General features: G+C 48.5%; 1 protein-coding gene across 7 annotated transcripts in view; it reads right to left on the reverse strand.

Annotated features, from left to right (window-relative positions):
• The window catches only part of RIN2 (Ras and Rab interactor 2), a 194,106-nt gene that overhangs the window by 15,974 nt on the left and 150,695 nt on the right, over positions 1-27,437 (reverse strand). For 6 of the 7 annotated variants that reach the window (XM_081558602.1, XM_081558597.1, XM_081558598.1 and 3 more), the window contains 5 exons: positions 24,791-24,983; positions 21,271-21,382; positions 17,561-17,633; positions 12,258-12,349; positions 7,517-8,695 (listed from right to left, as the gene is read on the reverse strand). In XM_081558602.1, the coding sequence (XP_081414728.1) occupies positions 7,517-8,695; positions 12,258-12,349; positions 17,561-17,633; positions 21,271-21,382; positions 24,791-24,982 (1,648 nt within the window). In that variant the 5' untranslated portion in view covers position 24,983. Of the gene's footprint in view, positions 1-7,516; positions 8,696-12,257; positions 12,350-17,560; positions 17,682-21,270; positions 21,383-24,790; positions 24,984-27,437 lie in introns of all 7 variants that reach the window. The other variant, XM_081558599.1, reaches the window with a different exon arrangement.

Here is a 27,437-nt window from a genome sequence, read left to right on the forward strand (position 1 = left end):
AACTGGTTCCAAAGTTCATCCACTCAGGGAAGTAGTCAGGGGCATTAGCCTAGAGCTCCCTGCCTTAGTGAGACCTGTAAATGCAGTGATTTACAGGAAGCGCTAAACGTGTCGGCCTCTAGAGCCGTGACATGATTGCCCCCGTCTTAGGAATGAGGACAGAAGCCTAAGGTCTGTCACTTTCCTCTGATCAGAGGCACGGATTCTAGAGAAAGTCAGGCATGAGATGGGGACCCATCACAGGACAAGCTCACTCATCAGCTCGTCTGGACACTTTCTGCTCCCTCACTGCTGCCAAAGAGGAAGCGAGAGTCCAGAAGCTGAAGTTCAGCGAAGGCGCGTGTCTTAGAAAGAGTGAGAGGAGGTGGCCTGGCAGCCGGCCCAGCTGTGTCTTTCTAAGTGACTCTGGCCTCATCACTTCACCTCTCTGACTGTCACTGCCTGCAACTTCTGAACTGCCATCAACTCCTCGCCCAGGGCAGGGAAGACAGAAGGAGCACTCTGAACCTGACTGATGGTTAAAACAAAATAATTCCCGGTATTCTCCGGGGATTCTAACAGAACCCAGAATCTAAACAACATGATATCCAAAAGGGGTAGGTTGCAACCTACATGACAAAGATCAAAGATGAAGTGAGGCCATATAGCGTCTTGGCTTATTCAAGTTCTAGCATTCTTTCAAGAAAGTAAAATTGAAGAAATAGAAGTTAACGTTTGATGACAAGAGGCAGGCCTTTTTTGTGGGGAACTCAAACTGTGAAGTGCAAACGTGCACCGTCGCAAATACCGATGGGGACATCTGTTTGTGCAGCTCCTGGGACAAGGGGCGGTTCGGAAGCCTGTGCTCTGTGGTGGCCCTCGCTTCAGCCCTGTCACGACGAATGAGGGCCCTCTCCCTGAGCCACAGAAGTTAAATGACTTTCTCTGGACAGTGGAGAACCTGGTTGTGCCTACCGCAAAGAAGTCAGGAAATAGCAATAGTGGCGCTCACTCTGTATGAGAAAAGTGACAGGAGCTGGTTCTGTCTTTTGGTGCTAACATGGTCACTTTTGGCTGCACAGCTGGATTAAAGATCAGGGCTGAACTGGACGGGGTACTCAGTGCTTTCCAAGCATTCCAAACACTTTTACGTACTTTACATGTATTTAAACTACCCTTTGACTGACATGAGTACATAACTCCTATGTGTTCTCCTTTGGGTCTTCTAGAAGCCCACCCAGAGACAAAAGGATTAGAGTTGAGTGGTTCCCCTGGGAGAGGAGCCCATGCAGCTCTGGTCCCAGAAGCAGGGAGGCAGCCAATGCCCCGTGCTTTGTCAGCCAGTTACCACTGGGAAGAGAGGTAGCACAGGGGTGCCTCAGAGCTGGCCCCCCCAGGGGAGGCAGCTAGGGGCCTCACACACCTGTTTCCTCACTCCCCGCCTGAGGGGGGCTTTCCCAGGGTGGGGCGAGCATTAATCCTCCCCCCACCCCATTTCCATCCAAGCTGGACTGGCTCAGGTGGGACAAGAAGGTGTCGGGAAAATACCACAGGTGCTGGAAACCCAGGAGGGGAGTGAGTGTCAGTGGAGCGGGCACAGTGGTGTCTGGTAAGCCTGCGGCAGGTGCAGGAACGGAGGCACAGAGGGCTTAAGACACATGACCAAGCACACACAGCTCAGCGACAGCAGAGCTAGGACTTGAAACCATAGTCCAGTTTGAGCTATAGTCAGGAAAAGAGGGGCAGTCTTCTATCTATTTAAACTAATTTTCAAAAATAATATAGATGTGCTTTTCCTAGGCTGCAAGAGGTCGATTTTTCTCCTGCTCTGTACCTTTTGATAATGTACTAAGAGATCCTTTCCTTCCAGGTGACATGGACACAAGGACTAGATCAGAAGTCAGAATCAAGGTGGTTTAATTCTTAACTTGGCACCAGTATGCCTCTCGGCCTACAACTTTTAGAATGAGTCTGTCTAAAACAGAGTAGGTAACACAATAACTCAAGGGATTAAAACAAACTCTGAATTCAAAATTAAAAGCAAATCACACTAGATATTGAAGCTTGAGTTAGACTTAGGCGTGCATGCTCAGTCATATCCAACTCTTTGAGACCTCAAGGACTATATGTAGCCAGCTAGGCTCCTCAGTCCATGAGATTTCCCAGGCAAGAATACTGGAGTGTGTTGCCATTTCATCCTCCAGGGGATCTTCCCAACCCAGGGGATTGAACCCACTCTCCTGCATTGGCAGGCAGATTCTTTATGACTGCACCACCTGGGAATCCCCGGGCTTGAATGCTCATTTAAAAAATGATATGAAGCAAGGCAGTTTTAATTGTTTAAGGCTCAAGGAATGACTTCAGACTTCTTTCTTACGTACACTAAGCTCTCTTAGTGTACCACATTTTAACCACATTTCAGTATCATTTCTCTATAAAGAAAACACTCATGTAAGTAAATTGATGTTCTTTTTGAAATATGTGGGAACTGAGTTTAAGGCTACTTTTTCGTCAAATAATGATAACACTCTTCAGAAAAAATACACATTTTGACAGCCACTAAAGAAAGCAAAACCATATCTTGTTTTTCATTACTGACTTTTAGAAATACAGTTGGATTATCTGTATCTTTGTTGAGTGTTTGTGTGCAGTTTGAATAGAAAGTGGAGGATTACTAACATTTTTGGGAGTTGGAAAAATTTTGTTTTTCTTGAAACAAGACTTGAAAACAGAAGGATTTCCTTAAGATTAATATCAAATCAGAAGTAAAAGTTCTTTTGCTTGAAGAAAATCAAAACAGTATCCACAAAAATGCAACAAGTTCTGCAAAGTGTAGATTTCACTACCAGAAAGTTGGGACTAAGTTCTCTCATTGGTTGAAAGAGACTGAGGCGGAAGTGATGTGATGTTAAAACCCACCAATAAGGAGCAGGTGTTGGGATAACAACTGATGTCACAGGCTCTATACCTTACTGGGCGGGGCACTCAGGAGTGAGTACACTTCACTCTGTCCATGAAGTTACTGATCCTGGGCTTTTGAGGAGGATGCCAAATGGTATACATGCTTTTGCTAAAGCAGTTGCTTGTCCCACTATGTACCACTTTTACAGAGTGGAGGGTAGAGAGCTTGCCACAGGGGAAACACGATATGTGGCCCTGGAATCAAGATGGAGCTGAGTCGAATGGGAACTTATCTCATCCTCCTACCAGGAGAGCAAAGCTGATGTCAATCAGCCAACATCTGTTCAAGAACCTCTACATGGCAGGCAGGGTTTTGTGTGGCAGTGCTTCAAAGAGTACTCTAAACAGAAGTCAGATTCTCTACTATAGGGCATCACCATTTAGGCTGGTAATTTTACAGCTTTGAGACTGTTCATCATGTCATTCTCATCTGGAAAGTGCTGACCTACAGGGCTATGACAGGAGCACATGGACAAAGTGGCAGTTGGGTGAGAGCTATTTGGTTTTTTCATTGGCTTTTCTCTGTGCAACTGAAGAACTCCTTTGTGAAGAAGATTAGCACTGTATCCAAACACTAAATGCACATGCGTTCACATGGTTCTTTTTCACATATGAGTGATGGAATTCTATGTGGGTTACAGCACTGAAATACCTCCTCCAACTTCCTTAATTTCAGGATGGAATTCTGTAGATCTAGGCTTTACATTTCTACCTCCTCATTCAGCACTCTCTCCCCCAGAAACTGTGGGAAAGGAGGACAGGACTAGATTTTTTTTTCAAGAAGAAAAACCCAACTGGTATTCTCAAAAAGCCTAACAGCATCAGTTGGCACCGGTTGTGAAGAAATTTGAGGTTTGGAATCCTGGAGGTGGCATCTAAAGTGAATCCATTCAAAGTGAATTATAACCTCCCAGGAAGTGAGATTGGTGAAAATAAACAGATAAACAAGAGGAGACCGGGGCTGAATCCAATCTCCCCTACCCACCAGCAGCATAACCCTCCGCAAGTCACTTTATACATCTTGACCTCCGTTCCTGAATTTGCAAAACAGACCAAAATCTACACAATGGTACCAACCGTGAGTTGATCACACAGCTCAAAGGAATCACTATGTTAACAAGGTCTTAGTAAACTACTGAGCCCTTCATTTAGGAATATGTAAAACAGATCATTTAGACTCCATTTTCTTGCCAGAGTCCGAATCTAAACTGGCACATTTAAGGGGATTGGTTTTCTAATCATTAGGATCACATTGTTCCCCACAACTGGGCACGTGATGAGTTTCTTAAGTCACCTTCTGCTTTGGCTAGCCTTCCTCTTAATTTCAAAAGCCCAGCACATTCTCTGCAGTTTTCAAAACAGAATAATGGTTTCATTGATGAAGCAACAGATATGATGAACCATCTGCTTTAATGCAAAAGCTTAAACAAAACAAACCAATAAAAAAGTGTGGCAGTGCGTGTCTAGGTACACCCACAGGTCTGCAGACAGTGGCACTCTGAGCTGCCTCTACCAATGGTGAGCCTACTATTCTAATTCCCTTGAATTTACAAGTTAAATGTTTAAATTAATTTTCATTGAGATATAATTGACAAATATCATATTCCTATTAGGTGTATAACACAATTAAACAATGTTTTCCAATCTCCTTAATTTCTTATGAGAAAATATGAACATAGGCACCAGCAGGGGAGAGGGGTAAGGTTCCAAACACAGGGTTAAAAAAAAATAAATTGGGGTGGGGGGCTTCCTTGGTGGCTCAGTGGTAAAGAATCTGGCTGCCAATGCAGGAGACATGGGTTTGATCCCTGGTCCGGGAAGATCCCACGTGCCGCTGGACAACTAAACCCATGTGCCACAACTACTGAACCTGCACGCTAGAGCCTGTGCTCTGCAGCAAAAGAAGCTACCACAATGAGAAGCCGTGCACCGAAACTAGAGAGTAACCCCTGCTTGCCACAACTGGAGAAGAACCTGTGCAGCAACAAAGACCTAGCACAGCCAAATAAACAAAGTAAAAAATTTTTTTTTAATTTATAAGATTTTTTTTTAATATGGACCATTTTTAAAGTCTTTATTGAATTTGTTGCAATATTGCTTCTGTTTTATGTTTTGTGTTTCTGGCCACGAGGCACATGAGATCTTAGCTCCCGACCAAGGAAGGCAACCACTGGGCCACTAGGGAAGTCCCCTCAAAAAAATGGGCTCTGAATCCAAAGAAGAAAGTTCAGAAGCTGCACAGGCTAGGCCAGTATAGCCCTGGACACCTGGCTCCAGCTGGCAGAACCCAGCCTTGCTCCAGGGCGCACGGATGCCTGCTTCACAGGGCTGAGGCCAAGACCTACTGCCATCGCTGGGACAGGCAGCCTGGATGTCAGTTTCCCTCCTCCTCATGACCTTAGATTTTTAGATGGAAAGCTCTATCTTTCCAGAGCAGCAAAGCGTTTGTGTCAAAGACTGCTGGCCCCATTCAAATCTGTTTTTGGAGAAGATGAGATATGGGGGTCCAACCAACAGCAATACCCTATCTGAACTGTCACCTTCCGAGAAGCTAGCAGGAGAGCCCCCCCCCACCCCCCGGAAGGACCGGGTGCTCACAGCATCGGCGGGGGAGGAAGGCAAGGCCTGGCTCCCCAGGGAGAAGCCTCGTCTCCGTGGGCTGGCTGGCACTGCAGCCACATAGCCCAGTGCTGACATCAGTGCCCGCCTGGCTCTCCCGCCCGTGCGGGGTTTGAGCCGGTCTCCCCTGAGAGGCAGGCTCTGGGGGTGGGGCGGGGACCGAGAGGGCCCCGGCCCGCTCTTCCGTTGTCCCGAAGGCATGCATTTCCATCCCCAAGGCATATCCTGGGGCACATTCCTCCCAGCTTTCTCTCCAACAGCCGGGCTCTAACCACGCCCCACCCACCCAGGCACAAGCCACAGGAAAACAAACAAGGCTTTGATTCCTTTGTGAGAAAATCAAAAAGCTGCTGAAACTCACTTCAAGGAGAGGGAGAGAGAGAGGCGGGGAGACACCACCGGCAAACCACACGCTGTTTACTACTTTCCACAAACAGACCCAATCAGAAAGAAGCCGTTTCCAGCTTTGCTATATGAACGGCCGAGAAATGTTGGGTAGCTCTTTTTGATCGCTGCCGCCCAGTGAATGAGGTCTCTGAAATTCGTCCTTCAGAGTCAATCTTCTGAAGTTAAAAAAAAAAAAATCCCTTAAGACTCTCGCCCTGGAAAAAGAGAGGTCTTGCCAAATTCAATCTTCCCTTGGCCAAAGTAACTATTAGCAATTCAGCTCTCCAATGAGGTTAGAAAGAAAGTTATTTCCCCCTGACTTTGGAGAAAACACCTTTCATGTGACCTTCAAAATTTGATACTTATTTTTAACGATACACAAAACAAACTTGTCCATTTGACTTTTTTGTTTTTGCTTACTCCCAAACTTATTGAATTCTGTGATTAGAAGCCCACAGGGCAGTTACCCTTTGGGGAGAAAGAGGACAGGGAGGAAGTCCCTGGGGGCTTTGATGCTGTCATGTTCTGCTTCGCTGGTGCTTGCTCCCTGTGGCAACTCACCCAGCTGCACACCGTGGCCTCTGCACTCCTCTGAGGGTCAAAAAGGGCACTTTCCAACCAATACAGCACAAACCCCGACGGCTTGCTGAGACGCACCTTCAGGAGACCCTCAATGCCCACATAGAGCACAAAATCAGGCAGGCAACCGGAATGCTCCACCCCTGAACAGACCCATCTGCGGTTCCCATCAGTCGCTCCCCCGAACATGTCCGAGCCTGATGCTCAGCCCCCGAACCAGGTATATAACATGAAGTCAACTTCAAGAAGCTGTGTTTCTGGTTCAGATCAGCCCAGGAGGTGGAGTGTGTTGCTGTTTTGAACTCTGGAGAAAACACCACCCAAGAGAACTAACACAGGATACATTGTCCTGCCAGGCCACAGGCTAAAAATATATATATATATATATATATATATATTTGTAATTTTATTGAAGTATAGTTGATTTACAAAGTCCTATTAGTTTCAGGTGTATAGTAAACTGATTCAGATACACACACACACACACACACACACACACACACACACACACACACACACACACACACATCCTGGAGGAGGAAATGGCAACCCACTCCAGTATTCTTGCCTGGAGAATCCCATGGACAGAGGAGCCTGGTGAGCTACAGTCTGTGGGGTCGCACAGAGTCGGACACAACTGAGTGACTGAGCACATATATACACACATATGTAGATACACATATGTATTCTTTTTCAGACTCCTCCCATATAGGTTATTACAAACTATTAAGTATATAGTTAAGTATATCAAGTATATAGTGCTATACAGTAGGTTTGCTACTTGTTGCTTAACTATTTTACCTACCGTGGGGTGTATCTGTTAATCCCAAACTCATCTATCCCTCCCTCCCCTTCCCCCTTTGATAACCATAAGTTTCTTTCTAGTCTGTGAATTTCTGTTTTTAAATAATTCCACTGGTATCTTTTCTCGATAGCACGTATAAGTAATTCAATACACACACACGTATTTTAAAGGCAAGGTGGTACTCACCTATCTGGTCTTCGGGGATCAGCGATTCGATGGGGGGGTCCAGCTCGGAGCTCTGGGACAGGTAGTTCTTCACCTGGGTCATGAACTGCCGGATCGTCTGCAAGAGGTCGGTGCTGGACACGTGGCACTCCTTGTTCTCCTGCAGGAAGCTCACGTAGTCCTGCACCAGGCAGCCGAAGTAAGTGCGCTTGTCGCGGGCCAGCTCGGCGATCCGGCGCACCATGCGCTTCTCCGGGGTCAGGAAGGAGCTGAAGACGCCGCTCATCTTGCGGAGCTGGGACTTGACGAGCTTGGGCAGCACGAAGGAGCTGTTCCGCTTCTTCTTGGACTTGATGGGGGGGGCCATGGTCTCCTGGTCGCTCTCGCCGTCGTAGTCCTCCAGGCTGCTGTTGGTGTCCGCCTCGTAGCCAAAGAGGGGCATGCTGCGGTCCAGGTCCAGCGAGTCGGAGGAGGAAGTGGAAAGGCTCATGTCACTCAGCCGCTGGCGGCCCGCGCGCCACGGGGGCCGGGATGCCGAGGCCGAAGCGGCGGCGCGCCGGGCCCTTGCGCAATCCCCTGGGGCCAGGGCCGCCTCCGCCTCCGTCTCCGCCGGAGCAGGGGCCCCCCCTGCGCCGCCCGCCGGGCCCGCCGCGGGCTCCGGGCGAGGCAGGCCGCCTGTCAAGGTCTTGGCGCCGCCCTCCGCCTCGAGGAAGGACGCCTGCTTCTTGAGCCGGGGTGGAGGCACGGGGGTGGGTTTCGCTCCAAGCCGTGCCGCGTCCCCGGGCTGGTGCAGGGCGACGGTTTCCGGCATGCCGGCCGGGGGCGCCGCGGGCCCGGCCAGCTGGGGGCCGGCGGGCTGACTATGAATAGCGGGCGGCGGGGGCCGGGGCGGCGGGGACCGAGGCCTCTCGGTGCCATCCGCGTCGGGAGTCCGGGTGCAGGGCCGCCGGGGGCCCCCGCCGAGGTCCTGGCTGTGCACTTTGAAGAACAGGGGATTAATAAAGCACAGGGCCCCGTTGGTCTGGCTGCACTCCAGTTCCGAGGGCGTCCTGGTTTTTATAGAATGCACTCCATTTATCAGGCAGAGCTGACGCGAGGAGGCCGGACCCACGCCGTCGTCCTCGCCGCCGTCGGAGGAGGGAGGCCTATGGGGAGGTGGAGGGTTTGGGGGTTTGTTGTCAGCTGGAGAGCTCCAAAAATCTGAAAGTCATTATCAGTGAACACAAGAATGTAAATACAGTGCACTCGGCCGGTCCATCACAAACAGCACACTTGCCTGGCAATGCATGGCTTTGGAGGGGCGGTGCTACGTTGGAGTGTGGTGTTTTCCTTCCTTTCTCGCTCTCTTTTTGCTTTTAACTGCATTCCTTTACTGGAAGGGCTGGAAATGCTGCCAGGCCCAGCTGTGGGCTCCTGGGAAGGCTCAGGAGGCTTTGGGCTTCAAGGCTCTTGAGAAATGGCTTGGCCGTTGCCCACAGCGGGCCCAGCCCTTCCCCAGGTGAGGAAGAAGGAACAGTGGGAGCTGGGAGAAGGCTGGGGGTGGGGGGTGCTCCCCACTTGCTACACCAGGAAGGACTTTGCTCACCCAGTGGCAGCACCCTTTCCGATGGATCCCCTTATCCTGGGGTGCCCTCCTCCACCCCCTAGGGCCCTCAGTTCCCCTTTAATGGGCAGGATGAGCAGCTGGGCCTGGGAACATTACACAATCTGCCTGGGGTTTTACACATTCAGCACTAAAACCCAAAAGGAGGAAAAATGCACTCATAGGGCCCATCAGCAAAAAAAAAAAAAAAAAAACAGGACAGCTGGGCTCAGGCCAAGGAAAAGTGCAAGTTCGACTGTGTTTGCGGTTTGCTGCCCACTCTTCCCAAATCTTCCAGCCTCCTAGCCGCGGGCACTGCGGCTCAGCACACTCAGGAGTGGGGCACATCGCTGTGACTGCAGCCACCCTGCCTGTGCGTCCTAGGACGGACAGGTCGGTCTTCCACGCACATCGAGGGAGGCCGTGGTGCTGATGAACACCTGGTGTCGTTTCCATCTGGAATAGGTTGCTCTGTCTACAGCTTTGCCTTGCTGTGTTTGCTGAAACTGTGTTTCTATCCTAAGGGCCCAGAATGGCAGGTCACCGGGAGCCTGGAGAGAGGGTGATGCTGGGAGCCCTGGGCCTGCCCTGCATGCACACACCTGACCTTGGCTCCTGTTGCCCGCTTTCTGTCGTCCTTCCTTCCCTCTAGGTCTGTGCTGTCCAACAGGGGAGCCAACAGCCACCTGTGGCCAGTGAGCGCTTGAAATCCAGCTTGTGCAACGAGGGACTCAATTTTCCATCTTGTTTCATGTAAACCCATTTAAATGTAAAACCGGACAATTCCATTGCTGGGAAACTCAAGTAGGTCTGGAACTGGGGTATGTGAAACTACTTCTTCAGTTGTAAATTTAATGGACTCTAAATACTGATCCATGTATTTTTGCTGAAAATTTGGTGCCTGAATAGAAATGTGCTGTAAGGATATAATATATACTGGATTTCAAACACTTAATAAGAAAAAAAGAAGGTAAAATATTTCATTACTATTTTAAAAAATAGGGATGATATATTGAAATAGATTTCACATAGTAAATAAATTATAAAAATTAACTGCACCTTTAATTCTCTTTCATGTGGCCACTAGGAAATTTAAAAGTGCACACTGGCTGGCCTTACATATTTTTATAGTGGCCAGTATAGGGCTGCTCTAGCTCGAAATTTAACCCTCCTTAAATTCCCGCTGTCACCGTTGTTAAGACTTTGCAAATATAGAACATGTAGTTCCTGTGTATGTGTTGTTCCCATACAGACTATAAAGCTGGGAAGTGGGCAAGGGGAGAGACCCTATGGATCCTTAAACCCTTGCGGTGGCTGCCACATAGCAGACCCTTCAGAAACACTTGTTGGATGAACAAATACATGAGGTACAGGGTTTTAAAAAGGGATGTCTCTTCACAAAATGAAGTGCACAGTAGCAATTACACGTTGAATATCTACGTGCTTCTCTGGTGGCAGACGGTAAAGAATCTGCCTGCAATGCAGGAGACCTGGGTTTGAGCCCTGGGTCGGGAAGATCCCCAGGGGAAGGGAAAGGCTACCCACTCCAGTATTCTTGCCTGAAGACTTCCATGGATAGAGGAGCCCAGGAGCCTGGTGGGCTACAGTCCACGGGGTCGCAGAGACTGGGACATGATTGAGTGATTAACACTCGCTTTTTAAAAAAATTTGCTTCTGGTGAGTGGCCACCAGAATAGATTTTTTTTTTTGCCTCAGCCTTTGCCGGGCGCAAGGGCTGCCCCAGATACTCTAGTCCTTGAGCCCTGGCACGAAGCACACATAGCAAGTTGACCACCCACCCAGGAGTCCTGTGGACGGAGGTCACCAGAGGAAACAGAGACCTGGAACACGTCCTCAGCAGGGCTAGAATCTAGGTGGTGATGTGACCTTAAACTCAGGAAATGCTTTGAACTCTCTCCAAGGTGTATGAAGCTTGGTGGCAGAGATGGCATGACTTTTCAGCAGGGACACTTACGTGGCCCTGGTATTTTTACCAGGACTCTGCTTCCTTGTCCTGCGACCCAGCTGCCCATCAGGCAGGCCTTGGACGCATGTGGCAATTCTTCTGAGGGAATCTAGGTTTCACAGGGGAATATGACTCTTAACTCCAGGCTTCTCTGTGAATTCTGCAGGCTCCCCTGGCAATGGCACCCTCTTCAGAACAAATTCTTTATAGAGTACAGGGAAAACGTGCCCAAGGAAGGACACGTGTATTTCTCATTTGCTGAGTCAACTATCACAGTTTCTTAGGTTCTAAGAATCCTGGGACTTGCACTTCTGAATCCCAAACTCTCATTCAAATACCATGGCCTGGTTGTTCATCTATCTGAAGACTGGAGCCCTGAAATCTTAAGAGAATTCCCCTTTCTCATCATGGAGGAAAACATTGTGTGTGTGTGTGTGTGTGTGTGTGCGTGTGCGTGTGTGTGTGTGTGTGTGTGAAAGTCAAATGCACACAGATTCCCTAGGGCAACAGTGTGTGTGTGTGTGTGTGTGTGTGTGTGTGTGTGTGTGTGTGAAAGTCAAATGCACACAGATTCCCTAGGGCAACAGGACCCAGAAGTGACACTGGGGGAATGGTGTGTCCTGAGCCCCTAACATCCACTGCCCAGCACAGGGCTGGGTTGAGGGGCACGAGGGGAAGCAAACATCTGGCTGGCCGGAGCAGGGATGCATGGCAGGGAGAGGAATGTGGCCGAGAACACCAGGGCCGGAACTGAGACAGAGAGGAACTGAGACAGATGTTCCCTGGAAGCCTGTGCAGTCAGATTCCTCAAAGCACAGAAGTGCCGTCAACGACATGTGTTCTAGAATAAAACTCAAGCAGGGGAGGTGCCTGCACTGGACTTGCCTGTCCATCAGGCACGGCCATTCCCCAGCAAGATGCCATAGAAAGGCAGGACCTATGACAGATACCCGCCAGACATTTCGGGGAGCTCAAACTCATCGACAGGAGGTGCTGGGGAGAATTGTAGGAGCTCCCTAGGCCAACCCAGCACCTGCCTCTGAGAGCTGGTTCAACGCTTGACTTAGGAAAAGACTCTCAAAAGGTGTGACTCAGGGCCTCCTGAAGTTCTGCCATGGAGGTGAGGGTTATATTCTGATGCAACAATGTATCACGGGCCACTGGCTCTGCTCCACGCATGCATGACAAGAGACCGGGCAAGGGCACCCACTTACTTAGCCCCAGCTGGGCGAGTTCTTCAAGCTGAGCCTCGGTCTTGGCTGTTGAAATGGCGTAAGGCAACTTCAAGGTAAATGGCAGGACGTCCCTGATTTTTCAAAAGAGAGAATACATATGATTACACGTCTCGTTTCTGTCTCTTGCTTTCATTTCCATCCTAGAGAGGTTTCAGCTGAAAGTATTTTATTTTCTTGTAAGTATCATTGATTTACAGTGTTTCCAATATACAGCAAAGTGATTCAGTTTTATACACATATATAGTCTTTTCTAGATTCTTTTCCATTATAGGTTATTACAAGATATTGAATACAGTGTCCTGTGCTGTGCAGTAGGTCCCTGTTACTTATCTACTATTTCAACATCGCATCATATCCAGCCAGACTTGTCTTGACTGGTGACTGGACTGGGGGGGCGGGTCATGACTCCTGTCTGTGTTAACACATGCAGGACAGACTGAGTTCCTGGTTCCAGATCAGCAGTGAAGACTGAATTCCATTCCCGGGCAGCTAAACTATATCTAGAGTTAATACTGGACTCACTGACTATGATGGTTGATCCGTCATGCAAATAAAACATTAGGTATCAATTTGCTACCTGCTCTGGATGTTGGACCCTGACTCCCTGGGTGGGAATGTGTGATCCTAAACTGAGATGTGTTATCCACTGCCTTTCCCACGGTAGGTTCTCAGTGAATGTCTGCTGATTTTACTTGTGAGGGGTTCCAGCTGGAGCCCAAACACTGTCCTTTGTGTGCTGGAGGCAGACCTTCCTCTTGAGTCTTCAGGTAGTGTTTGTCTAACTGTGATGTGTGCCTGAATCCCTGGCGGTCTTGTGAGGCTGCGCTCTGATTCAACAGGTCTGGGGGAGGCTGGAGGTTTGGCCTTTCTGCCAAACTCCCTGCCCCTGGATCACACTTTGAGCAGAAAAGCAAAACTGAAGGACCTCATGTGACAACACTGCCCCTAAACAGTCTGGTGCCACGTGTGGAGCAGGAAATACACGCACTGCAGCATTGCAGACCAGCAGACCCAAGAGGAAGGAGCTGGGCTTGCAAAAGGATCCTGCCGTGGCCAGAGCATAGCGTCTGCCGTGGCCAGAGCATAGCGTCACCACCGTGACCTCCTGCTTTCTCCAAAAGGGCAAAGGCAGACTTGAGAAACATTTGCTCATCTGCATACACAAGGATCTGGGCTTCCCTGGTGGATCAGATGGTAAAGACTCCACCTTCAATGCTAGGAGACCTGGGTTCGATCCCTGGGTTGGGAAGCTCCCCTGAAGAAGGAAATGACAACCCACTTGAGTATTCTTGCCTGGAGAATCCCATGGACAGAGGAGCCTGGTGGGCTACAGTCCATGGGGTCACAGAGTTGGACACGACTGAGAGACTAACACTTAAGACACAAGGATTAGGGTCATGCTCTCAGCACTGGTGAAATCTAAACGGGGCTCAGCACATGGCCTGGACTGATACAGACAGGAGAGAGCGTGCTTCAAATAAATAGATGAATGAATGTGCAATGACAATAATGACTTCTCAGGAAAGGCCTTTTTTTTTTTTTTTTTCCCATTGATGGTATTGATCTTACAGAGAAAAGAATTCATTCATTCATCCAGCAAAGTCTATGGTTACCCACAATGTGCCAGACACTGTTCTAGGTGCTTCCAACAAAACAAAGTCCACACCTGCATGGAGCATCACTCCAGTGGATGCCAGCAGACAGAGAACAATAACGCCATTCATAGAATCTCTGAGAACCAGATGTGCTCCACGGATAAAAATAAAGCACAAAAGGGGAAAAATAAAGAGGGTTCAAGTGTGACAGTTGGCCTCACATTCCAGGCAGAGGGAACAGCAGGTGCAAAGGCCCTGGGGTGGGAGAGTGTCTGGCATGTATGAAGAACAGCAAGGAGACCCCTCCCCACCCATGCCTGCGGTGAAGTGTGTGAGGGCAATGCTTGGAGTATCTGTCTGTGTTTTGTCTGCACAAGACCCTCTGGATATTTCCACTGAAGAAAGTAACTACACCAAACAACTTGTCGTTTACAGTAAGACTGGGCAACACTCTGGCCTGCAGCAGATTAAATCTGGATGACTGGAGAATCTTGGAGCCCTTGAGGCTGTTGACAATGAATAACAGATTAGTAAGGTCGAGGAAAAGAGCAAAACATGAATAGAGTGGAACAGCATCACGAGGGCTCACATAAATATTAGGAGCTGGCAGTCAAGAGGCTCCTCTTTCCAGGGTGTCAAGCCAGGGTCACATCCTGCTTCCAGGAGACCCTTCTGCCCCTAGATGCTGTGATCATCTCCCTCTAGTTGTCCCCGTGCATCTGTTCTGGATGAAGCAGGTGGAGTGTCAGGGGACACAGCATTTGTGTAAGAGCTGCTGCCTGATCCAGGAGAGCCCATGGCCCTGATGATAATCTTAAATGAAGGCTAACAAGAACCAGAACTTTGTAACGCCAAAGCATCATGAAAATATATGTTTCCATGGCTTGCCCACTTCATGAAAACCTACTTTCTTAAGACGATCTGGGAGGAAAACCACGTATTGTCTGACTCAGGTGGGTTCTCTACCACTGAGTCACCTGGGAAGCCCCAAACAAAAACCAACCTACGTTTATTTTAAGATTTTACTTTGCCCAGCACAGTTCCTAGAGCCTAAAACATCGCGTGATTGGTTTTGGTTTTCCTTAATGACAGAGATGGCAGGAAACCACACCTGTCATTCACTCACGGGTGGTTTTAGGCTTTGATCTACTAGAAAATTAGATGTTTGTGAGTCCTCTCCCACTGTGCCGGCCAAGGGCACAACCCAGCCCCTCCTCACATACACACACAAAAGGGGGTGCCTCCTTCTCACCTACACCCCGGCTCTAAAACTCTCATGATAGACAAAATAAAGCCATCTTTGTTAAAAATGTTTCATTCAAGAGTGTCGGTACATGTGTACTCGTTTTGTCCTTTAATTTTGTTTTTACTCCATGTGTAGTTTTTCTAAAGAGGGGGAGACTGGCTATTAATCACAAAATGTCAACAGAGGGGTCTGCCTGTGAGCACCTGTCTTGGCATCACGTGTGTAGGTCACCAAGGCTTCTATGGACTCTGTCCCCTCCAGTCATCCAGTGGCCCCGGACAGCGGTACCCAGTCTACCATGACCACTGATGGCAGAGATGATATCTTTCTTAGGCTGCCAAATCCTGTTTTCTGGGTGGGACGATCTTTTATTTTCTTAACTTATTTAGTTTTAATTGAAGAATAATTGCTTTACAATATTGTGTTGTTTCTGCCATACATCAACATGAATCAGCCATAGGGATACATATGTCCCCTCTCTCTTGGACCTCCTTCCCTCCTCCCACCCCATCCCACCCCTCTAGGTGGTCATAGAGCCTAGGTGGGACTATCTTTCATAACAACAGCAGGCCCATCAAGACGTGAACTATGACGTGCAAACACCGTCCAACCTTGCCTCTGGCCCACACACCAGGTTGACAGCCGCTCTCAGGGGCTTGTGCCACAGCAAGTGTGCATGCCTGGGGATGTGGGGGCTTCTGCACTGCCCTACTCAGTTGGGCGGAGTCCCTCACACCTGGGCAGGTGGTGGCCCCTGCAGGGTACTCACGGGGTTCCGGTCAGTCCCATTCAGGGGCGTAAAAGCCCTATTTCTTCCCCCTCTGAAAGTGCCTCCCCATCAGGCTGCTGACTGTGGCTTCAACTGGCCTGGTCTGGGGACCTCCAGGAGTGGACAGTTTGGTGTCTCCTCTACCACCCCACCAAGGGTCTAGTCCAACAGGTGCAACAAATATCTAACTCAGTTTTTGAGAAAGAGCTCACATATTAAATTAACATAAAATAACCCAATTCCAAATAGGCTTCTCAGCCATGGGTGGGACAGAGATAAGAAGTATCTTTTGCAAAAAACCCCAAGAACACACGACCATCTCTGCTTTGTCAGCTACAACAGATGCGCAGAAAAGCCCAGGGACCCCCCGTGTGAGCCAGGCTACCTGAGAGGAAGTAATGTCAGCCTCTGCAGACAATGTGTTTCAATCCTGAGTCACAGAAAGAATCCTTGATTTGAGAAACTGGAGTGGCTCACAAGAAAAGAAAGAAAGCTTTTCCCAATTTGCACCCTCCTGACACTCGTTAACATTGGGGTTTGGGGCTTAGCTTCATGTAGACTGAAACAGTCCCTTTAGTTACAAAAAAGACAGGGGTACCCAGCGAGCCTGAAGGAGAGGGATGCAAGATTTAGGGGCTGAAGGCACCCACAATTCTAGATGAACTGTATACACTGGGGAGTTTTCAGAAACATTAGGACCTTGATTTATTTTGAAGTAGAAAAGGATATATTGCTTTGCCAGGCAAAGGGGGACACGGAAGGCCCCTGCCTTGAAAACCTATGTGTTCCAATCCCAGAGGAGGTTTTTTTTTGGAGTGGAGTATAGCCAATTAACAATGTTGTGATAGTTTCAGGTGAACAAGGAAGGGACTCAGCAATACATACACATGTAGCCATTCTCACCTAAACTCCCCTCCCATCCAGCCTGCCACAAAACATTGGGCAGAGTTGCCTATGCTACAGAGAAGGTCCTTGTTGGTTATCCAGTTTATTCTTTTTTTTTTTTTTTAATTATTTATTTGGCTGTACTGGGTCTTTATTGCAGCATGTGGGATCTTGTTCCCCAGTCAGGGATCAAACCTAGGCCCCCTGCATTGGGAGCACAGAGTCTTAGCCACTGGACCACCAGAGAAGTTCCCTATCCAGTTTAAATATAGCATTGTGTACATGTCCAACCTAAACTCACTAACTATCCCTTCGACACCCTCCTCCCCCCAGCAACCATAGGTTCCTTCTCTAAGTCAGTGAGTCTGTGAGTCTCTTTCTATTTTGTAAGTTCATTTGTATCATTTCTGTTTAGATTCCACATATAAGGGTTGTCATACCATGTTTCTCCTTCTCTGTCTGACTTACTTCATTCAGTGTGACACTCTTAGTCCCATCCATGAGGAATATTAGGGTCTTTAAACATTACAGGTTTGCATCACAGGTCCCTTTCTACGTGAGCGTGCGATTTTACATTTACAGGGGCCAGGGCAGTCATTTTGATCTTAAGCCTGGCACAGGGGGTCCTGGAGACCCTTTTACCTCAGAGGCCAATCCTTTCAGGGACATCCAATAGCTGACAAGCCCTCCAGAGCCCCCTGCCTGGGGTGAATCAAGAAACCTGGGGGCTAGTGATAGCGCAGTCACCAAGCAGCGGCTTGACATCAGGAGACAAAGGGAGCCTTACCTGCTGATGCAGTAGAAAGCAATGAGCCGGAATAAATCTGCAAAGCTGATTCCTGAGCCTTCCAGGGAAAAGGCTGGAAAAGAGAGAGTTCGGAAACCAGCTGAGTGTCCCCGAGTGCATCCTGGGAAAGGAAAGGCCCTCGATGTTGCCGGCTGGGAGGGCAGGAGCATCTCCGGGCTCCCTGACCGACTCCCGCGCGCCTGATGGGAACCAGCTGTATGGAGGACACATGGTCATGGGAGACAGGCCAGGGAAGGGTGGGCAGCCTACAAGTCCAGCCTTGACTCATCGGAGCACGTGCTCCAGTGCTTGGTAAACAGAGCAGCCCAGACTCAAATTACACAACTATCTTTTTTTTTAAGTTCAGGATGCAAAACTGGGCGGAGTCAAGGGGTCAGAGGGGCTGGAGCGAGAGGCCAGCAGGAGACAGGGCTTGGGGGAACACCAAGGCCCCCCAGGCCCTTGACCCTCCCGGGCCGGACCTCCTGGATCACAAATGTGCCACTTGTGATTAGGACAAAAGGCAGAAGGAGGGTGAAGCCTGGAGGATAACACAGGTTCCCATACATCAGCTTGGGTTCAACTCCACAGGGAAGATGCTAAAATTGATTTACTTCAAGAGTCCCCACCCCACCCCACTGCTGCCACTAAGTATGCAACCTTCCAACAAAGAAGTATTCTGGCAAGACAGTGTGCCATTTTGTAAATCTTCCGAATGATGGAACAGAGCGAGTGGCTTGACTTCAAAAATTCATGTATTTGCCAACCACTCCTTACGCCGTCTTGGCTGAAATACCACCCCGGCAGCCCTTCTTCCAGAAATTCTCCAAAGAGCTTCAGCTCCGTGACGATTCCCTAACTTCAGATGAGTTTCTCTCCCTTCCACATCCTCATTTATTTTGCTTATTACTTGCTTATGTTGTATTATTTCGCTTACTATTTCTTTAGTACCCCTACACATATAACCTGACTGACAGACACAGAAAGAGAAACACACACATATGTACCACAATTTTATGAGTGGAGTAAAAGGGAATGAACTTGGGTAGGTTAACATCTCCAGCCTCAGTTTTTTCATCTGTAAAATGGACAATAATTATACTTCCCTTGTCTCCCAGAAGGAGGGTAGTGGATAATGCAATTTTTTAAAAATGGAGTAACTTCTGTGAAAGCAGTTCTATGCAGATATGAGTTGGTACTTATTATGCAAAACACCGTCCAGATATTATGACAAAATAGCTACGGGGTTTGGGGTTTTTTGGTTTTGCTTTTTATATTTATTTATTGGGCTGTGCTGGGTCTTAGTTGTGGGCACGCAAGAGCTTTAGTTGAGGCATGTCACCTTTCAGTTGCAGCATGTAGGTTCTAATTCCCTGACAAAGGATCACACCTGGGCCCCCTACATTGGCAGCATTGAGTCTAAGCCACTAGACCGCCAGCAAAGTCCAAAAATATCTATGTTTTTAAGGCCAGCCCTTCCTCGCAAAGAAGGTAGACCCTGCCCGGGAAAGGGCCATCATGGGAGGCCTGTGGTAACCAGTTATAGGCAGGTTAATGTTTTGCTCAGACTAGGCAGACTAGCTCTTTCAGCTACTTTAAAACCAGAGAAGTGATAAAGATCTTCGCAAAATAGGGAGGAAAATCATGCAGCCAGGGAGGGATCTCAGAAGTTTAAAATACAAAACACTAACTGTACTTATTGTAGGAGGGGAAGGTGGGTGGGATTTGCAAGCTGACTTATCACGGTAAACTGTGGGTGTTGTTCATTCACTAAGTTGTCCGACTCTTTGTGACCCCACGGACTGCAGCATGCCAGGCTTCTCTGTCCTTCACTATCCCCTGGAGTTTGCTCAAATTTATGTCAATTTAGTTGGTGATGCCATCCAACCATCTTGTCCTTTCACCCTCAATCTTTCCCAGCATCAGGGTCTTTTCCAATGAGTCAGCTCTTTGCATCAAGTGGCCAGAGTATTGGAGCTTCAGCTTCAGCATCAGTCCTTCCAGTGAATATTCAGGGTTGATTTCCTTTAAGATTGATTGGTTGGATCTCCTTTCAAGTCCAAGGGACTCTCAAGAGACTTCTCCAGCACCACAGTTCAAAAGCATCAATTCTTTGGAGCTCAGCTTTCTTTATTGTCCAATTCTCACATCCGTACATGACTACTGGAAAAATCATAACTTTGACTAGACAGACCTTTGTCAGCAAAGTGATGTCTCTGCTTTTTAATACACTGTCTAGGTTTGAAATGGCTTTCCTTCCAAGGAGCAAGAGTCTTTAAATTTCATGGCTGCAATCACCGTCTGCAGTGATTTTGGAGTCCAAGAAAATAAAATCTGTCACTGTTTTCCACTTTTTCCCCAACTATTTGCCATGAAGTGATGGGACTGATTGCCATGATCTTAGTTTTTTGAATGTTGAGTTTTACGCCAGCTTTTTCAACTGTGGACGTTAGAAGGGATTTAAAAACCACTTAGATTTATCACCTCTTGGCTAGCTGACTTTAAAAAGCCAACTCAGCATTGCCCTTTTTCACTTAATATTTAATTCATTGTCTTTCAGAGGGTGGGTTTGAAATCTACGTTTTGATTCCCTCCTAATGTAAATAAACTGACAGATCATTAGCCAAGCTTAGTGACTGCTCAGATGACTCTGCACGTGGGAGCTTTTCCCTGACGTCAGTGACCTTGGAAGAGGCCTGGGGGTAAACATCATAGGACCCCATCTACAGCTGACCTGAGGCCAGTCGTAGATCACACAGAGGCTGGCAAGTTCCGCTGGGGCCAGAAACATCTCCTCCAGACCCAGTTAATAGATATCTGGCTCAGCAAGGCTCTGAACTCTAGGCTGAGTGGAAGCCCGTATCTGCCCCCAAATCAGTCTCGGGACCTTCTTTGGCTCCTTCAAAGACAGGGACTGAGGCTGCTCAGCTTATAATGAGAATCTGGTCTACATCGGCTTATTGAACAGTCGACAGCATCCAAACTGGCCTTCACACCTGGGCTTGCTCACCTGTGGCTGAGAGAAGCCTCCTCCTTGGGGCTATAGGTCCACCCTTCTGATTGTTGCTGGGAGGCTCACAGGGCATCAGGATTGTGTGTTCCCCTTTTCCTTGAAAACTTGACCTCCCAAGACTTCATGTTTCCAGGAACCACAGATCAGCAGAAAGAAACCAACACTCCTGATTCTCTCCCTCCAAAACTTCAGCCAGTCCATTTCTCCAAAGAGCTGGATTCTACAGGGGCAGCCTATGACCAGCTGCCCCTATAGAACACTGTATAAGGATGGCCTAGAGGGGACAATCCCCTCTAGGGCTATACAAGGGCTGTGCAGACACACACTTTGGCATGAGATCCCAAAAAAAGACTGTCGTGCAGCCTGTCCTTCAGCTTAGCCATCAGCAAACCTGGGGACCACGCCCGGTGTAACTGGGAAACTAGCCTCTGTGAGGCCCTGTCATGTGCCAGGCAACAGACTGCGAACCTTGCACACAGGCTGTTTAAATGAACTGTCAGCAGTTCTCTGAGGTCACCACCATCCCATTATACAGATAAGAAAACTGAGGCTCCCGTGCTAGGTTATCTACAGAGGATAAGTGACAGCTCCGGGACTCAGACCCATGTCTGTCCATCTTCACGTTGCAGGCCCTCTCCCTCTCCACTTACTTAAAGACCTCACTTCACCGGGACCTCACCACCTGATAACGACTTACTGTATGTGCTTTCCTTTATGGCAAATTCCTTGAGTGGAACTCCAAATTCACAGGGCAGGCGAAGGCAGAGGACCTTCTTCTGCATTTTGGTGGATTTACGAACCAGGAAGATCTAGGGGAGGGAAAAGAAATGCAAGCTTAAGAGACATCTAGAAGGCTGGGACCTGGGTGTGTCATTTTCTACACATGTAGCTTCCATGCATGGAACCCCTCTCGTAGCCAAACTATAGGGCTTCAGGTGCATACTGCTGCCATGGAGACTGCTGAGCCAGCAGGCCACGGATGCCCGCCTTTAGTAACCAGTCTCAGGAGGATCCCACTTTCTCTTTGATGGAAACTTCTCCACGAGACTGAGAACCTCCTCAATCTGTGAAACATTTTCAGTTTGGTGACTATTTTACACCCCATGATACATACTCTCCAGCCTAGGTCTGATAAGGAGTCCTGGCTGATGAACCCTAAATTCTAGACACAGGTAACACGGCTCAGCCATTGGTGGAGAACTGGAAGTTCATTGGCTAATCTGGCTCATAGGTGTCTTTAAGATAGAAATCTGAATTTGTTGCCAACAGTGGAAAAGCACAAGGTCTTTCACTTTACACGTGAAAATCTGAGTGGCCAGTGTCTCTTGGAGAACGGGATAATAAGGCAAGACCTGGCTTGGCCACATCTGCTGGAGCTGAAAATGTGAATTGCGTAGTGTGCTCTGAGGTTCGTTCCAGCCAACACGCAGGCTGGTGGTCCCTTTACTCCTGACTCACTTCGCTTTACGACAACTCCCTCCAGTTCCAAATGGTGTCTTTAGATGTATGTTTAAACCAGCCCAACCCCAGTGCTGATCTCAGGAGACCATCCAAGCACATGTTACTGTACAGCTGGGTATGCCACACACAGCTGTGCACTGCTCAAACCTGGGGGGCGTCATCTACCCAGATGACAAGCGCAATGGAACTCCCTGGAGTTTGTGGTGTGGTGGCCTGGCTGCATGCCGGTTCCCTCCTGTGACTCACCACCCTTCTCCAAGGAGACCATCCTGTTCTTTTCCTTCATTTCTCTTTCCTCTGTGTTTGGATATCTACTCCTATGTTTCTGCAGCCTTTTACTTTTCCCACCTAATCGTCATCTCTTTCTTGATGTCCGGTCAATAGCTCCTAAGATCCTTTTATGAGGGGAGAAGGGGTAATGGGAACTGGGTGTCTGTGGAAGACGAGAAGGTCATCTTCAGGGCTCTCTTTTTCCCCAGCGACCATAGAGAGGTGGCCACAGAAAGTGCCAGCTGTGGGAGTCAATGGCTCTGGGTCACCCTGAAGCGGAAGCAGGTGCTCCCACAATGCTCTTGTGATGAGAGAAAGCCTCAAAATATTGCTGGGAGGCAGCTGCTGGTTGGTGGAAAGAAGTATCTCTCCCTTTGGGAGGTGGGGGTCTCCTTGAGTCTTGAGGCTCAGGGAGGGTACAATCTCTGAGCCTTATCTCCTGAACATCCAAAACCTTAGGTCAGCAGTTGGCAAAGCATGGCCTACCGACCAAACCCATCCTGCCGCTTGCTTTCATAAATAAAGTTTTATTGACATACAGCCTTGCTTCTTGGTCTACATACTTAAACAGCTGCGGCTGACCTATGATGGCAGAGTTGAGTGGCTGTGACAAGAGGCTCTATGGCCACAAAGCCCCAAATACTGACATTCTGACTCTTCACAGAAGGAGTTTGCCGACCCTTGTCTTAGGGCTATTGATGGATTAGCGATGGTGGCACTCTAAGGACCAGATGCCACTAGGGTTGCTCTTTCAAACTTTTCTCTTTCACACATCCGCTCCTCCTTCTGTTCAGGATCCTTGCTTCTCCTGGTGAACTGTGGCCTCTCCCCTCCTCACCCTGCCCTCAGCCCCATCCCGTCAGGCAGGTCCTGCCCAGGGATCCGGTAGGTGGAAAACCTCCTGTCTGACTTGCTCCCCACCAGTGTCCAGTAGGAATGGACGTGCCTGACTCCAGGTGCTGGGGTGAACAGGGAGAGGAAGTGTTGCTCAGCAACATGGCAACCTCCCTCCTTAGAATTGTTTTTGCAGAAATACAGGAGTAGACAACTCAACTTGCAAAAAGTGGGGGCCTCACAGAAAGGGGTCCTGATCATATAGACCAAAACCAGAGGCAGCAACTCGGCGTGCCGGCCAAGGAATTCCCCACAAGGATGATCCAATACTGCGCCTGTCCTCCCAAACGTGTTCCAGCAGAGGACTTAGTCCTGTCTGCTTCCATCAGATGAGGAACAAAAGACTCACTTGTGAGTCAAAAAGTGACAACCGACAAGCTTTGGCTGATAGGAAACTGGAAAGTTTATTTTTGTGTCCAGCTGTTACAACATTCCTCAGCCAGCTACTGAAGGAATTTTCTCCCCACCTCTCCATCTATTTCTTAGTTTCTATCTCTTGTGGTGTGTTGTTTCCAGTCTTATTTTATCTGTGATTTATTGTATTTACCCTTGTTTTAGAAGTGTACATTGTACCCAAGCCCTGTCCCCAAGAACTTTCTGTGATGGTGGAAATGTTCTATACTTTGCACTGTCCATTCAATATGGTAGCCACCAGACATTGGGGATAGCGAGATCTTAAAATATGGCTAGTGCCACTGAGGAACCAAATGTTTTATTCTATTTTATTGATGTAATTTAAATAGCTACATGAGGCCAGTGGCCACCATGTCAGATAGCACAGAATATATCTACCTATCACTGAATAACATTTTCTAAGAAACTTCTATAGCATCATGGAGTGGGCTTGAGTTAGATGAGACTAGGCTTGGGTGAAAATGAAAGTTGTTCAGTCGTGTCTGACTCTTCGCAACTCCATGGATTATACAATCCATGGAATTCTCTAGGCCAGAATACTGGAGTGGGTAGCCTTTCCCTTCTCCAGTGGATCTTCCCAACCCAGGGATCGAACCCAGGTTTCCGGCATTGCAGGCAGATTCTTTATCAGCTGACCCACACGGGAAGCCCTTGTATAGCCTTGGGTAGAGGGTTGCTGAAGAAACCAAACTGGGCTTTGATTTGTCACTGAGACCACATAAGGGAAAGAGGATGACACTGGAAGCCACAGTAGACAAGACTAGGGATGTGGAATTTTTGAAGGTTGGGTCCTCAATTGGATGGCTGGACCCAGGCCAGGGTCCCGGGCTCATAATGAAAGGAAAACCGCAGACTGAGGACCCCACAACCAGGCTCATCCTCCACGTCACATCTCAAGAAGTCAGGCTCAGGGCCCATGGCCAGCAGCCCCGCCTCAGTACCCAGGTGCCCTGTTATCCCTCAGATTCTTGAGGTCCCAAGGTCACCAGGCAGATGAAGGGCTCTGTTTTGGGAGCTGCCTCCATAGTTTTCAGAATTTCTCTGCACTGTAACAAGACACACACACTGGGAACCGTGCTTCTTAGGGGCTGGGAAGAACTCTCTGGAACTCGCTGTCTTTCTCTTCAGGGAAGTGACGGCCCTGCTCGTCTCCCCATTTCCCCACTTAAGAATCTTACCCCCGGAGGCTGCGCCTGCAGGACTCCGGCCGCCTCCTCCTCGCTCAGGCTCAGCTGCAGCCATATGGGGTGGGTGTGTAGGAGTCGGTCCAAGATGCTGAGCCTGTTGGAGAGGCTGTCGTAGCCCGAGTCCCGGGGGCAGGTCTTGGCGTCCGTTTCCTCGGAGTAGTGATCGTCCTTGTGTCTTACCATGCTAGGAGAGAGAATCGGCAGGGGTCAGATGGCTGCAGCGAGGTCCCCCTCATGAGGACAGCACCCTGTGGTCTGCTAAGCTGGACCTATCCTGGCCCGGGGTCCCATCCTTCATCACTACCTCCTCTGTCTTCCCCTCCAGACTGAAGGCTTTCCAGGGGCAGACACCGGGTTCTATATCACTCTGCATGTCTAACATTGTAGCGAGTCCTCAACACCCCTCAACACATTCAACCTTCCCCTTCTAACCCAGTTTTCACAGGGTTCTAAATATCCTAAATGCTGTTTACACTTTTCTGCTATTAGGGCATGTCCTCACTTTGAGCCAAAAGAAACTCTGAGTGCTAAATTCCATACAGTAACCATGAGGCCAAGAGTGTGACTAGGCAAGCTCTGAAAACACAGGCAAACACTCCTCAGGCACACTCGTTTTATATCCATATGAACTGGATTTAATTTCCTTACAGGCACTTTCACTTTCACTATTAATATTATTTCTAATAGAACCCCAGAGTGGAATGGTATTGCACTATTCATAAAACCATATGAATATTATTCATCGTTGCCATAAAGTGGAAACAGTCCAAATCTCCATCAACTAAAGAAAGGATAAATAAAATGTGGTATATCCATAAAATGGAATCTTATTCAGCCACAACAGTCATTGATTTTTTTTATGACTGAGACTTTGATCCATGCTACAAAATGGAAGACTTTGAAGACCCCATGGAATGGAATGAAACTTTGAGGATCCCACACTAAGTGAAAGAAACCAGGCACAATAGTGTACCGATCCCACTTATGCAAAGAATCTGGGTTAGATAAAAAACATAAAGACAGAAAGATTAGTGATTGCAAAGGACTAGAGAGGGCTTGGGGTAGGTCATGACCACTAAAGGGTTTGGAGGTTCTTTCCAGGTAACAAAAATGTTCTGCAATGAGATGAGCTGATGGCTGTGAAACTTTGTGAAATACTGAAAAAAACCACTGAACTTTATGGTATGTGAATGAAATCTCAATACAAAAATATCACCTTGATGTATATCATCTCCTCTGCTCCCCAACCCTAACCCTGTTTCTGAGTACTTAATCCTGATTTTACAAGTGAGGAAACTGAGGTTCAACAAGCTCCAGAGTAATAAACAGCCATGAAATGGCAAAGCCAGAAATCCCAGAAGTTTGGTGTTTCTCCAGCTTTGCAGCTAACAGGTGAGACCACAAACACAAGATGGCTGTATTCAGGTGGTGTCTACTGTTGGCCAAACCTTCAGAAATACTCTCTTATCTGCTCCTCACAGTAGCCCTGAAAGGACATGCCAGGATCCTAGCTTTCAAAAAGAGGACCAGGAGGCTCAGGCCGAGGGACAGCGCTCTGCTGAGAGAGGGTGGAGGTCCCCGTTTAAGGCTGCCTAAGCTCTGAGGTGTTTTTCCTCTGCCACATTCAGAGTTCTCCATGCTGGTCATCCCCGTGGTTCCAGAACAGCCAGTGGGACCACCAGGCCTGACCACCCATGTCTGCACGACTGAGTTCAGGTGCGCTACACACCATCTTTAAATGTCTGCACTCCAAGAGACCCATACATGTCGTCTGAAGGAAGCCTTCAACAGTGAGGAAGACAGGTGATGGGGTCTGAATGTAAGGGGAGAGGGGAGAGGAGGTCTGCCATCCCCTTGTGAACCACTCTGCTCTAAGAGATCATGTGGGGGCATGCAAACTTAGGAACCACACCCCCCACTGCTCCATGACAGCACACGGGCCACCAGAGACTGCAGCCCACCTTCTCCCCTGCCACCTCTAGATCTGCTCCAGATCTAAAGAATCTCGGGCTTCCATTCAATATTTACATTTCATTTGCTCTCAAGTAAGGAGTGTTTTCCTTTACTGCTGCTACAAGTTTCCATACGGGGCCATCTCTGCCCAGAAAGGGTGGTTCCTCATTCTGGAAATGCCATTCCAGGGCCTCCAGGTGTTTTGAAGAGAATCTCTGCAGTGTTCAGAACAAACTCTTCACAGTGAAGCTGGTGTAAACATTCCTTTCCCATGAGGTAAAGAAGGCAACTTTACAGCACTGGTTTCCACCCTTGGCTGCCCTTGAAAATTGCCTAGGGAGTTTAAGTTTTTGTGATGGCTAGACAATACCCCCTGATCAAATAAATCAGACACTCTGGGGGCAGAATGCAGACATCAGAATGGTTCAGCTTCCCCAGGCGGCCCCAGCCTGCACCCAAGTTTATAACCATTGCTTTGCATCAGCGCTTGAGCCTGGGGGAGCAATCCCCTGGGGGTGTGAAGCCATACCGCGCTTCCTGGTTTCAGCCCCAGAGGTTTCGATTCTGTAGGTCTGGGGTGGGCCCAGGACTCTGCATTTCTAGCAAGCTCTGGGGGAATTCTGATGCTGCCAGCCCCAGAACTCGAGGAGCACAGGCTTGAGGCCTAAGAGCAAAATATGCACTT

This window comes from Giraffa tippelskirchi, chromosome 13 (assembly GCF_054371585.1).
Source record: "Giraffa tippelskirchi isolate mGirTip1 chromosome 13, T2T-mGirTip1v1.2.pri, whole genome shotgun sequence".
NCBI lineage: Eukaryota > Metazoa > Chordata > Mammalia > Artiodactyla > Giraffidae > Giraffa > Giraffa tippelskirchi.